This window comes from Calonectris borealis, chromosome 3 (genome assembly GCF_964195595.1).
Source record: "Calonectris borealis chromosome 3, bCalBor7.hap1.2, whole genome shotgun sequence".
In the NCBI taxonomy this organism is placed as follows: Eukaryota; Metazoa; Chordata; class Aves; order Procellariiformes; family Procellariidae; genus Calonectris; species Calonectris borealis.
This window is the reverse complement of record NC_134314.1, coordinates 83,587,406-83,600,034: the sequence shown is the minus strand read 5'-3', so window position 1 is coordinate 83,600,034 and position 12,629 is coordinate 83,587,406. Positions and strand designations below refer to the sequence as shown.

General features: G+C 36.3%; 1 protein-coding gene across 1 annotated transcript in view; it reads left to right on the top strand.

The window, feature by feature from the left end:
• SIPA1L2 (signal induced proliferation associated 1 like 2) overlaps positions 1–12,629 on the top strand; it is a 153,556-nt gene that overhangs the window by 112,617 nt on the left and 28,310 nt on the right. The window contains exons 11-15 of the mRNA XM_075146451.1: positions 3,425–3,682; positions 7,273–7,356; positions 8,860–8,963; positions 9,375–9,478; positions 12,196–12,584. Coding sequence (XP_075002552.1) covers positions 3,425–3,682; positions 7,273–7,356; positions 8,860–8,963; positions 9,375–9,478; positions 12,196–12,584 — 939 coding nt within the window. The remainder of the gene's footprint in view (positions 1–3,424; positions 3,683–7,272; positions 7,357–8,859; positions 8,964–9,374; positions 9,479–12,195; positions 12,585–12,629) is intronic.

The window sequence follows — 12,629 nt, the reverse complement described above, 5'->3', positions numbered from 1 at the left end:
AAACAGTCATGTTGGGGCTTCATTTTGAATTTAAAAGTAACGTTGTTAGATTTTTATAGTGATCTGAAATAGCGTTGTTTTGTAAGCCTTTTTTTGCAGGAACAGTGCCCTGAATAATTTTTTAATTTATCAGAGAAATAAATTTTAGTGATGTAAACAAACACAAAAGTTTACAGACTTTTAAATTGTTATTCTTTGCGGGAAAGCTTGTTGTTTGCTATTTTTTATATCATGCTGTAGTTATTCAGTTAGCAAGCTGAGTCAAACTAAATAGTAGTAACAACCCTTTTTGCCTTCAAAACCCATGGCTATCTTTACAGCACTTAAAGTACTTTATGCGGGCTATCTAATAAGGGATACAATGACAATTACATGCTATAACTTTCTCAATTACCAAGACAAACTGTGAAATCAATATCCTAATAATTAAAGTTGGGTTTGTCTCTAACACTTAAGGTCTATAGGAATGAAGAAAGGAGTGAAATGATACTAAGAAATCAGCAGAAGGATGATTGAAATTGTAGCCTACATAATTGTTCAACTTCCTAATCAAATAATGACAAACTGTGCATATATGGCCACATGAAAAATTATGCAGTGCACTAAACTAATATTATCCTTGGACTTTCTTTGTTCTGTTTGTTTTGTACATAAAGCTTTATGAAAGTCTTTAATTGAATAATCAATCATCTTAGGCAATTTTTTCGTTTAAGGACTTTCTACGTTCACATAACACGGACCTGCTCTGGAAATGAATCAAGGTTACGTTGCTAGAGGCTATTGTCTCTTACACCTTGGTGTCATTTCTTGCAGGCAGTGAATGAGGCAGGGATCTTTATGAAGAGAAGAATGGTTTTGGGATATAAGCAGTTGAATATTGCACTGGAGAAATGTATTCTATGTATGCTTCTGTGGTAGAAATGTTTGTGTGATTCTATGCAATTCACATAACTTGGCCTTTCCACGGTGTTCATCATTCTAAGAGCTCAACACGTGTTTTGTGGTTTTCAGAAGTGTGAAACAATTTTAAAAAATAGATAAATGAACTGAAGTAGTTTGAAGTGGTGGTCTGAATGAATGTGGCATTTTTAGAGCAGGGCGAAGGCTATAAATATATCAAATTGACCTTCTGAAATTAATTGATAATTTTATAACATTGGTTTTTCTGTAGTTCCACTCCTTGTCTGTGGGAGGAGACTATTATGGTCATCTTACCTCCATAAGGAAGCTACAACCAGAAAATCATTCCTGTGAAATTCTCTGATGCTGTGAGTTAAGAGGAGCTGGAAAGAAATGAGTTTTATACCCAGTGAAAGTATGCAGCCATCAAATAATTTCTTATCACAAATCAGTGCAGGAAAATGCAGCTGATTATCTGACACATATTAAAACATAATCATAGTTATATATTGAGTAGTATCTCTTCAAGTAGTATCTGTCTTTTATATGCATGGAATGAGGTAAAGAGTTCTTTGCTAAAAGCAAAAGAGAAAGTATATGATTTTATTCCACTGACAGAAAGAGGACGGATTAAAGTTACATGTGCAACAAAAATAACTTTGAAATTTCTTACCTTCTGAGTTCTAAGCTTGCAACACTAGTGTTCTTTTGATTTATAGTTTTAGCATGATCCTTTAGATTTTAAAAAAATTAAATAAACAAATATAAGAAATTCCAGCATGTCCAACTGTGCTTTGTCAGCAGAGTTTACTCACGTAAAATTTTACTGGCGAGTTTAATACTGGTATTTCTGATCACAGAATAACCTTGAAAAAACACTCCTGTTTTGGAGTGTTCTAGTGACCCCTCTTCAGCTCATCTTCATCACTGTGTTTTCTACCCTACATTGGCTACTAATCTCTACTCTCAATGCTTTATCCTCTATATTTTATAGTTCTTTATTTACCTTTTTCATATGTTTGAGTGCCAGCAGGGACTGAGATTTAATGCTACAGGATAAAGAGTTCGCCTGTTTAGTAGCACAAAATTCAGCAGCCTGGAGCAATTGGCTGGATCAGACTGGGCATATACAGAGTATCTACTATGTAACTGCTACAGTTGCACACGCATCTTCTCTTCAACAACTTTGAGTAACATAGATAGCATTTTTATAATTTTTTTTTTATCTGCTTACCAGAACACTGACAATGAAAATGTTCCTTTGGTGTTTGGTTCAGAAACTTTGGGGCACAGTAATTTAATGTATGACAATCTGTACAATTTATTTTGAATTTGAAGTAATTTGTGCCAAAACATTTTCCAGATTAAGGCTGTAAACACTTTACACACACTCTCTAGGTGATTTTAACTTAGTTGGAAATGGTGAATGTTGAGTTTTGAACAAAAGCAAATCTTGATCAAGACTCAGCTCAAGGGATAGAGCAGAATTGTAGCTGAGGCAGAGAAGCAAATTTTCACTATTTCTTACTTCAACTTTATGCGTTGCATTAGAATTATTTAGGGTATTTTCTTTATAGACATTAATTTAGTACGCACTGCCTGTCGGACAAATAATGGAGAGAATATAAAATATCTGCGATGATAATCAGTGCTGGCTTAAAGTGGGTGTGAAGCTTCTGTTAACTGATATCTGAAACAGTAACCCTTAACTCAAGTCCAGCCTGCGTCTACAGCAAATACTCCACTGGCGACTGATCTTTTGGGGAACACTGTCACTACTTTTACCTTAGTTTACACTTTCTGGGAATGCTGTTAGTATTTAACCACACCGTAAGCTTCAAGCAGAGGCTGTAAGCCAGACTGTTTCTGATTTGTCTCTTCCTTCTGCCTCCCCATTTCTCTTCCAGGCATAGAGACCCCCAGGAAGAGAGGCAATAGAAAGTACACTTTGAAAACAAATAGAAAAATATTTAGATGCCACTTAATCATTTGCATCGCAGTGTATACTGCGATTCGGTGGGGACAAGGCAGGATTCGAAAGAAAAGTTCTCGATACCATTAAGAAACGTTTAGTTTGCTGCAAAGCAGCAAACATGTTTTGTAATTTTGGATATGTACATTATTACATTAAGAAGTTATTTGTATTTATGAAATTTTAAAAAACTAAAGCTGTTATAGAAGAACTTGATGTTTGCTGACTTCTGAATGCTTTGCTTCTGCTGGTTTTTATTATGTAAAATTCAAGCTGCAGATTAATTTATAAAAGCTTAATATTTTCTCCTTTTTGAAGGGCAAGGAGAGAGTTCAAAAACCTTTGAGCACATGAGAGCAAATCCTTTATTTTGAAATGTTTCCTGCCTGGTTGGCATGATATTTTTGAAGCATTTGAAGAGCTGTACAATGCTGTATGAACACCTTTAGGCACCCAGAAGAAAAATATGCAAATACTTCTGACTGTAGAACACAAGATTTCTTTTCCGGTTCCCTCCAGTGAGACTGATCAGCATTTTTATTTATCACGCAGGGGTTGTTCAGAACTTTGTCGTATACCCATGGTGGAATACAAACTTGACAGTGAAGGCACCCCATGTGAGTATAAAACCCCTTTCAGAAGGAATACCACTTGGCATCGGGTGCCGACTCCCGCTGGGCAGCCTCTCTCTCGTGCCTCTCCAATCCTAGGAACATCTGACAGACTGCAGTGCCAGCAGCTTCTCCAGCAGGCTCAGACAGCCATTCCTCGCAGCACTTCCTTTGATAGAAAACTGCCAGATGGTGCAAGGTAATATACTCTCCGTTTAAGGCCTGTCATTTTCCTAATGTCCCTTACTTTAGATATCTCTGCTTTCTAGAACTTGGGTATACTTATTTTTTAAACCTCATTTTATTAAGTTTTGACAGTAATTTTAATTCTGAGGTTGTATTGAAGAGCATTCACTGAGCCCAGTTCCCTCTACTTGAAACAAGTGACTTTTGATGTTTGTGATGGAAGTGGACAGTACTGAGGATCCTACCACTGAGGACAGCTGACCTTTCCCTTTAGTCCCAAATCAATAAAGTGGGAAACTGCCTTGTGACTTTTTGATCTAAAAACTGTCCTGTCCCCCACCTTTTGGGAGCCTATTTAAACAAATGATGAGTGTAAATAAAATAAACTCATCCCTTTAAAAATGAATTATTTAATCTCATTACCAAGCTATTGGCATAGTTTCAAAGCGTTCTGTAACTTATTACCAGTCCTTATGCTTTGCTTTGTTTTTAATTAAACAAAGCATTTGATTTGAATATGTAACACCTCTTAAATGATGGGATGGTGTCCTTAAATGTTAGTGCTGTTCTAATTTAATCCTAATTCTTCATAAGATAAAAATTTATTTTTAAAGTTAAAAATTTGAAAATACATTTGACCTTTGAATTATTTAGGAAAACCATATGTCTTGAGCAGAACTCTCTGTCCTTTATTGTTTGCAGTTACTTCTGCTTATGCCCTTTTTTCATGGGGTGATGTAGTTCTAATTTCCAAGGAAAAAAATACTGCATGTTGAAAATATCTAATTGATATGGAAATCTAAAATACTACTCTCAAATAGCTTTAAAAAATTCTGGATGAAATCATGAAATACTGCTGTTGCTACACTATCTTATTTAATAGAAAAGAATTAGTGACTTTTTACATTTTTTGAAAATTATACAGCTAATAGTAGTACATATTTGAAAATTTGTCTATGTCATGGTCTGGGGAAGGCAGACTCCCAGTTATGACCATTTGATCACTTGTTTTCTCCTTCTCCCCTACCCCTCTCCTGTTGCATTTCTGTAAGCATGTGTGTACTATTATGGGACTTAAGCTTTTCCTAACGTCTTGTACTGAAATTCTTGGTAACATCTAGCATAAGGAGACAATGGTCGAATGTCTAGAAATACTTCAGGATTTATGGAGCTTTATTAAGCATACTGTATGCCTATATAGAGAAAAAATTGAAGCTTTCCGACATACTACTCATTTCCAAAAAACTTCACAAACACAAGTTGCACTTATGCTTGATGATGATGATTATACTTATGAAGATGATGAACTGTGACATGTGGGTCTTGAAACATTAAAAGAGAGTTACCTGATTGGCAAGGTCTTTCCACATGGGAAGAGGCATAGTTGATGGCTTGGCAGAGAGATGGGCTTAAAACAAGAGTTTAGAGTGAGGTTGATTAGTACTTATGAGTAGTCTTGCAAGGGTGAAAATGTATACTCAGGCTAGGAAAATCATAGAATCATAGAACAGTTTGGATTGGAAGGGACCTTTAAAGGTCTTCTAGTCCAACCCCCCTGCTATGGGCAGAGACATCTTCAACTAGATCAGGTTGCTCAGAGCTCCATCCAACCTGACCTTGAATGTTTCCAGGGATGGGGAATGAAATGAAGAAGATGATTGAATGAAGGAGAATGATGAAGAGATTTTAGAGGGTGAAAGACTCAATATCAATTTAAACAAACTGAAGAGTGCAGGCAGAGAGTAGCAGGTTGATAAAGCAGGCAAGTTATAGCAACTGATCTGAAAATGAGCTAACATTGAAGTCAGTGATAAAATAGTTGGTTTTAGAGATAAAAAGAGGAAGCAGCAGCCATTCAACTACTGTGATATGTAACAGTTAGGTGCCCAGTCCCTGGAGTGAAATGAAAATCTGGGAGCTGAACATCTATGCTCCTAGTACAGTTCCTGAGGAGAGTTAAGTGCTTTGAGAAGGCAATCCAAATGTTTTTGTGTTGATCAAGGAGTTTCCTGTAATTAGTCACTAAGAAATACAAGGATATCCTTGAGCTCTACTCCTGTTTTTACAAAATGCCTAATTCTATGACAGCTGCTCATAGCAAGTGCCTAAGAGTGAAGCTTCAGTCAGACTCGCTCTTCTATTTTTTCGCACCAAGAAGTCTCTGCGTACTTTAGTCCTTGAGTCACACTTGTAGGCGAGTGTGTCCTTTCACCTGAAGTCTGGAATCCATTCTTGAGAGCAGGCAGCTGCAACTCTTCTGTAAAGAACTGTGTGAGGCATTCACTGACTGGATTTTTGTGGTTCTCCTTTTGTAGCCACCTTCTGTTTGGTAGACTAATGGCTATACGCTTGTGCAGCAAATGGGAGGCTTGGGATCTAGACATTCTTCAGCCTGGGATAGTACAAACCAATGTCCTGGCTTTGAGGACAGTGTCCTACACATCAGTCCAGAGGCTGGAAACACATGGGATCATAACTTATCCATTCCTTAATGCTGGTTCACTTAAGCTGCACAAGAAATGCAAAGTTCTTGGTAACAAGCAAGAATATGCAACTGAATTCAACTGTAGTGTATAGACTATTTCACTTGATTGAGAGAGGCTCAGTCCTGTCAATACTTATCAGAGAAAGACATGCTGAAAAACTAGGCAATACTCTTATTTACTTATTGTATATGTGTTTGGCTGTTAGACAAAATATAGTAGCTAATGTCTTTAAAGTTTTCAAGCTGAACAGTAAAGTTGCTTATTGAATGTCATGTCCTTGAGAAATTGTTGTGCATAAATCCCAAACTATCTCTTTTCACCTCTTCCCTGAATACATACATTCATTTCTACATATAGCCATTAAAAAAAAAAAAAAGGGTATGAAAAAAGAAGAGAAATACAGGGAATTCAAGGTAGTGTCATGGAGGGAAATTGTATTGTAGTTATGGACTGATATGCACAGAAGTGAAGGATAGCAGAGTAATTTTGGTCAAAACCAAATTGCATTTCAACTGTCTGGAAATCCAAGAAGAGTAATTAGAGACATTGTTAAGACATGAGGCTCAAAAGTTTAAATAAGTACAAAATAATACTATTCATGAAAATGTTTTCTTACTGCTCTTCTATGTCAAAGAATTAATAAAACAAAAAAATATTGGTATTACCTCTTCTAAATTACTATGTTGAAAATTAGAATACATGCAAAGTGACTAACAATCATTCCTGATCCATCATGAGAGCTTCCCACATGTAAATTTAGAGACCTAATCCAGCTGCTCTGACTCCTGAGTAATCCCACTTGTTCAGAAGTAAAGCTAGATGTAAAGAAAATGGGATTTGGCACTTAGTCTTTCTCTTTTTGTGCCTTTTTTATATATTCACTTGGAAATATTTTATTAGTGATGAAATAAATAGTATACTTTAAAAATAACTGTTTAAGTTTTATGAAGCTAAGATAAAACTGTAAATTCCCCAAATGAATATAATTAAGTGTTCATACTGCATCTGCATTATTTGTAAACGTGAATGTATTTTATAAAAGAAGCACAGCCCAGTTCAAATCTGAAACCCCACAAATACCCCAGTGCACTGTTAATGACTCTAGTCAACATTGCAGAAGTTCTCCGAGCAACCAGTCCTCCTCCAGTGACCCAGGACCCAGCGGGAGCAGCCAGTGGAGACAGCAAGTGGGATATGATGGGTATTGGTGATTTTTTTTTTCTTTTTTTTTTAATCTTGCTATAACTCCCATGCATTTTCTTTCTGAAGCAAAATTTATGTGGATGTTCCATATCATAGATTTATTTGCAAGATCTGTTAGTATATTTTAAGACATACAGGTTTACTGATCTTTAATGTAACATGTATGCCAATACAATTTTAAAGCCATACTGCTTTGACTCTTTAGGACCAAACTGTTATTTTATAATTCAGGTAAATAACAAACATTTCTTAGGTTTGCTTTCCCAGAAACAGGCCAGAAATCAGCTAGTAAAATAATAATTTCTCCTCCTTTTGCTTCAGTGAAAGGGTATTTGGTTAAAAAATTATCTTTATGGTCTTCAAAGGTTTTATTTTCTACTGTGCTTGTTCCAGTGGCATCCATTCCCTAGCATCTCTCCTCAAAAAAGTAGCACTCTTTCAGAAGTCTCTTCTCCCTAAAAGGCTGTTGCAGTATATAGACGGTTCTTTCATATCCCTGTTAATCCCTTGGTGCTGAAGTTTCAGAAGTTAGCTATCATCTGTGTATAAAAGACCACCTCAATATATTGTCCATGTTATAAGAATATTTTGTGAGACATCTGTTCTAAATTACTTCAAATTTATCACTTTGTTGTATAAATATAGCTGCCGAAAACACTCCTGTTATAAAACGTTGAGCTATGGCAATATCTACATAGCATAATATAAAAGCATTCCAGACTTGCCACTTGGTTTTCAGAAGCTACTTTTCAGAAAAAATGTGAATATTGAAAACATCAGCTTGACTCCTTGTCTGCAAGCTTGGTATTGCTTTGGCATGACTGCTTGTGGAAAAGATATTCCATGTAGCAGATATATATGCAATATCTTGGAGACTCCTCAAGGAATTTCAGAATACTCACTGAAATCTCTGGCAGCTAAATAGATGCTAATAATTCAAATAAAACTATAGCAATTGTTTTTACAGTAAACACATGACAATGCATCTTGTGTCATTTTTCCAGCACAGCTATTTCTAGTAGCGACCTTGGTTTTAGTGTGTTGGTTTGTGAAATAATTTAACTTTTGCAATACAATACAAAACAATGGATCTGGTACTAGTTTACATGTTCTGAGCGTGAAAACCTGCAAAACTCTACAGAGTTACTTTCTGTGGTGCTTAGTTCATAAAGCGGTTAAGCATACATTACCGTAGTTCTCCATTGCAAAAACCTTTGGATATGTAGCCCCAAGAATGCATTTCTTCTTAAAGTTCAGTGTCATCTTGGCCTGTTCACACTTAAGATATAACAGTGTGCTGTTGAAAAGATTGCATGTAAATATTTCCATGCAGCGTTTGGAAATGTTACTATGCTTGCTTGGGGAGTGGGGGGTGATGATTGTTTAAACAAATCACTTACAAGATATTTGCTTTGAAGAGTAAAATGTGGTGTTGTTCATCATGTAACTAGTTTTCTAGGAAAAAAACCCAAACAGCTCAATTTTCTGCTTACATTAAAAGGTGCCAGTCCCCTTTGCTCCATGAACACCACCAAGGTTCAGGCTCACTGGAGTGTGAAGGAGGCAGAGAACGAGAGGAAACTTTGGAAGGAACTAGACATTCTGGTAATAAAAACCACTGTATCTTAAAAATAAATGTTCTTTGCAATGCAGTGCCTGTTGAAGTACAGCCACCTTCTGATGCGGAGGTTTGATACTCAAAGAGCATGTAATATGACAGTGAAAGCGGGGACTGTTACAGACAATCTAACAAAATACGGTGTGGGATATTTAGATAATACTTGGAACAAACTACTCCTGAACTTCAGAAAGCCTCATGAATGATGAAAAGCAGGTTGAACTTCATTTAATTATCATTGAAAAACTAGATCTTAGGAAATTCTGCAAAGATACACATCTCTGATTCCAAAGAGCGTGCAGGTATGAAACCTGATGCTAAGCCATGTGCCTTTTTTCTTTGTACAGTATACTTATCTTTTTAGAATTCAGAAATTAAAACACAATTATTTATGGCAGAAACCAAGTGGCATGCACCATCGACCAAAGTCCTGAGCTCCTACAAAGACCGGGCTTTACAGAAAGAAGGCAGTGGCAAGGAGTCGCCAAACAAACTTTCACATGTAAGTCTTTTACCTGGATGTCATTCAAAACTCAAAAAAAAACCCCAAACAAAACCACAAAACCAAAAACAAAACCAAAAAAACCTCCACCCTGGACTTAAAAAAATACATCTTAAAAATACACTTTAGTAGTTTGTGAAGACCACTGTGTGTTTTGGGAGGTAAAGAGTATGATCAGCTAAATGTGGGGTGAATTGAGTATGCTTAATCTATGTTTATAAACTAAGAACTCCAAGAGAGCTTGAGTCTGGGGCATTGAGGAGGTAAAACTAGTATAGTCTACACTCAGCTGTGTATTTGCAGCTTCGTTTATACTGGCTTGCTTAATCTGTGAAGTATTTAATATCTTTTAAAAAAAAAAATTATATTCACCATACCACTTGTCATGTTGTGTGAAATAATACCCATGTACTAATAAGCACTATAAAAATGTGGTTTGTATGTTGGGAATGCTGAAGTCGTCTTCTATTTTTCTTTTGTGTTCGTTACGTGGAAAAACCTGCTATATGTAGTAGGAATCTGTACACTATTTGTAGCCTTATATTGTTAAGAATATGAGGCCGGTTTGTCATCTTGCGTACATTGATACCTTATGAGAATCTAGATTGATACTTCTCAAAAAAAGTACTATCATAAACAGAATCATGCTGTAGAATTATGCACATGAAGACAAAAATACTTACTTTCACCTTAAGATGAAGTTGACAGGAAGCCAGAATCAGCATATGTAACAATCAGTATTAAACAGAGCACTAATACCAAGGTTAAATGATGAGTTTGCTTAACTTCAATCACAGTTTTATGCTAATGGCAGCGCTCATGCTTTTAGGGTGGTGGGGATCTGAACAGAAAATTGCATTATGGGCTTATGTTTGTGTTTGCCTGCGTATGCATATGTGTAGTGCAGGTGCAAAAGAACTATATTGTACAAAGTAAGAACCAGCATTATTATAAATGAGGCTATTTTGTTGTTAGATGCTGTAAAACAGAAAAAAATGGTCATCACCTTGTAAAGGGCCTTTTAATGTTCTCTTGTGCATCCCCTTTTTGTTCAGCTCAGTTTGCCATATGACTCTCTGACAGCCAGTGAAATTCACACTGAGGGCTACAGCAAATGTACAAGAACTCTGTAAAATATTTAACCATTAGAAAAAAAGTCTATGCTGTCTTTTTATCAGTATTAACTTGGGGGAGGGAGGGTGGGGGAAATTTTACTGGCTGTCTTCAAGCTCTCTTTGTTCTCCTGGAATAAATATCATATTCCTGCTGATTTTTTTTTTTTTTTTTTTTTTTAAATCTTGCTCCGTGGCACAATCTTTAACAATATGTAACCATTAGGGCCATGCTGAGCTTTTATACAATAATTGCTCTTGGCACAAGGAAATGCATAAAATGATCCTAAGCTATGGCCATAGTGAACTTTGAGCAGTTCAAGATGTCTGTATCAATAGTTGTCGTCCAGATTCTCTGCTGCTTGCAGGGTCAGGAAGGTGCCTAAGTATATAAGTTCAGCAACATAAAGGGAAATTTTTGGGAAGGTTCATACATCCAATACATCTTCTGAGGTTATTTTTATGCCTTTGAGCTTCCCTTCCCTCCTTGTTTCTTTCCACTTTGGTTCCATTTTACATTTACACTAAGAAGTTACATGTCTTTTCTCCAGACACCTTTCTCTAAGTCCCTCTCCTTGGAAAAACTGCTCATTGTATTTTTATCAATTGTTCCATTGTTTTTAAGGTGACAGCCATCTTGTAAAGGTTAGAATGAATGCAAATGTAATCTCTCCTTTTTTCCCCAAATAATTTTCTCAGATTTTGAGGCCTGTTAATTCCCATATGGAATAAAAGTATCATTTCTGGAAAGGCTGCCTTGTCTAACTGCTTTAACGTGTGAGCAAGAGCTATGTTTATATGCATCTGCTAGAAGGGGATCTCGTAAAAAAGTTAGTCACCCTTCCCACTTACATTCTACCTAATAGAAGTCCATCTGCCCTAATAGAAGTCCATCTGCCTTTATGCTGGCTACTCTGTCACATAGATAAGTTAATCCAACTCTCTATAAAATCTCTTTTAAAAAAAAAAACAACACCAACAAACAAACCCAACTTTATTGACACAAATGCCTGACATAATTATTCCACTTCAATAGCCATGCTTAGCTTAGGGCCCTGTGACTTAAGTTACTTTCATCTGGTACACATACATCCCAATTGGCTTCAATTTAACTAGCCACACATCCAATTGGATTTGATCCAATAAGCTGCATATTTTACCCACACTGAGAAAAAGCCGAGGATAATTCAGTCTTTGGTGTTTTTCAGATTTGCAGTAGAACTTGTTTAAACAAATAATTACCAATGCTTCTAGCTTATTTTAATTGTTCAGAAATGCAATTTTATGGATGTTAAGCAGGTCCTATAATCAGAAAATTCAAGTGTGATCTTAAGATGTGCTACAGAAGATGGAACTAGAGCCTTTTTATTTGCACTGACATCAACGTTTAATGTGTCTATCCAGTTGTGCAACTCATTTCATAGAAACTGGTGGTATAATTAGCTTTTCTATTTATATATATAATATATTATTTATATTATAGCATACTGTAAAAAATGATAAAATGGTCTTTGAATGGCACAAATTCAGTAATTTATATGAAAATAAATATTTTAATATTCAACTTGAGGGGGGTCTTTTTTTGTTTGTTTTCTTGTTGTTAAGATTGGAGACAAAAGCTGTTCAAGCCACTCAAGCAGCAACACCCTATCCAGTAACACATCCAGCAACAGTGATGAAAAACACTTTGGTTCTGGAGATCTGATGGATCCTGAGCTGCTTGGATTAACATATATAAAGGGGGCTTCTACTGACAGTGGAATTGATACAGCTCCCTGCATGCCTGCTCCTCTTCTGGCCCCGTTGCACCTTGCTGGCAGCAGATCCGGAGTACATTGTCGTACTGAGCAGTGGACCGAGTCTTCTGAAACTCCTGGGCCAGATGATGATCCAGCTAAAATCTATGCTGTTCATAGCTATGCCTCTGCTATTTCTACCAGTCATACAGCTGAAGGCAGTATGGGAGACCTAAGTGAAATCTCCTCTCATTCCAGGTATGTGTTTTTTTACAAATTAGGGATTATGGATTATAGATTAAC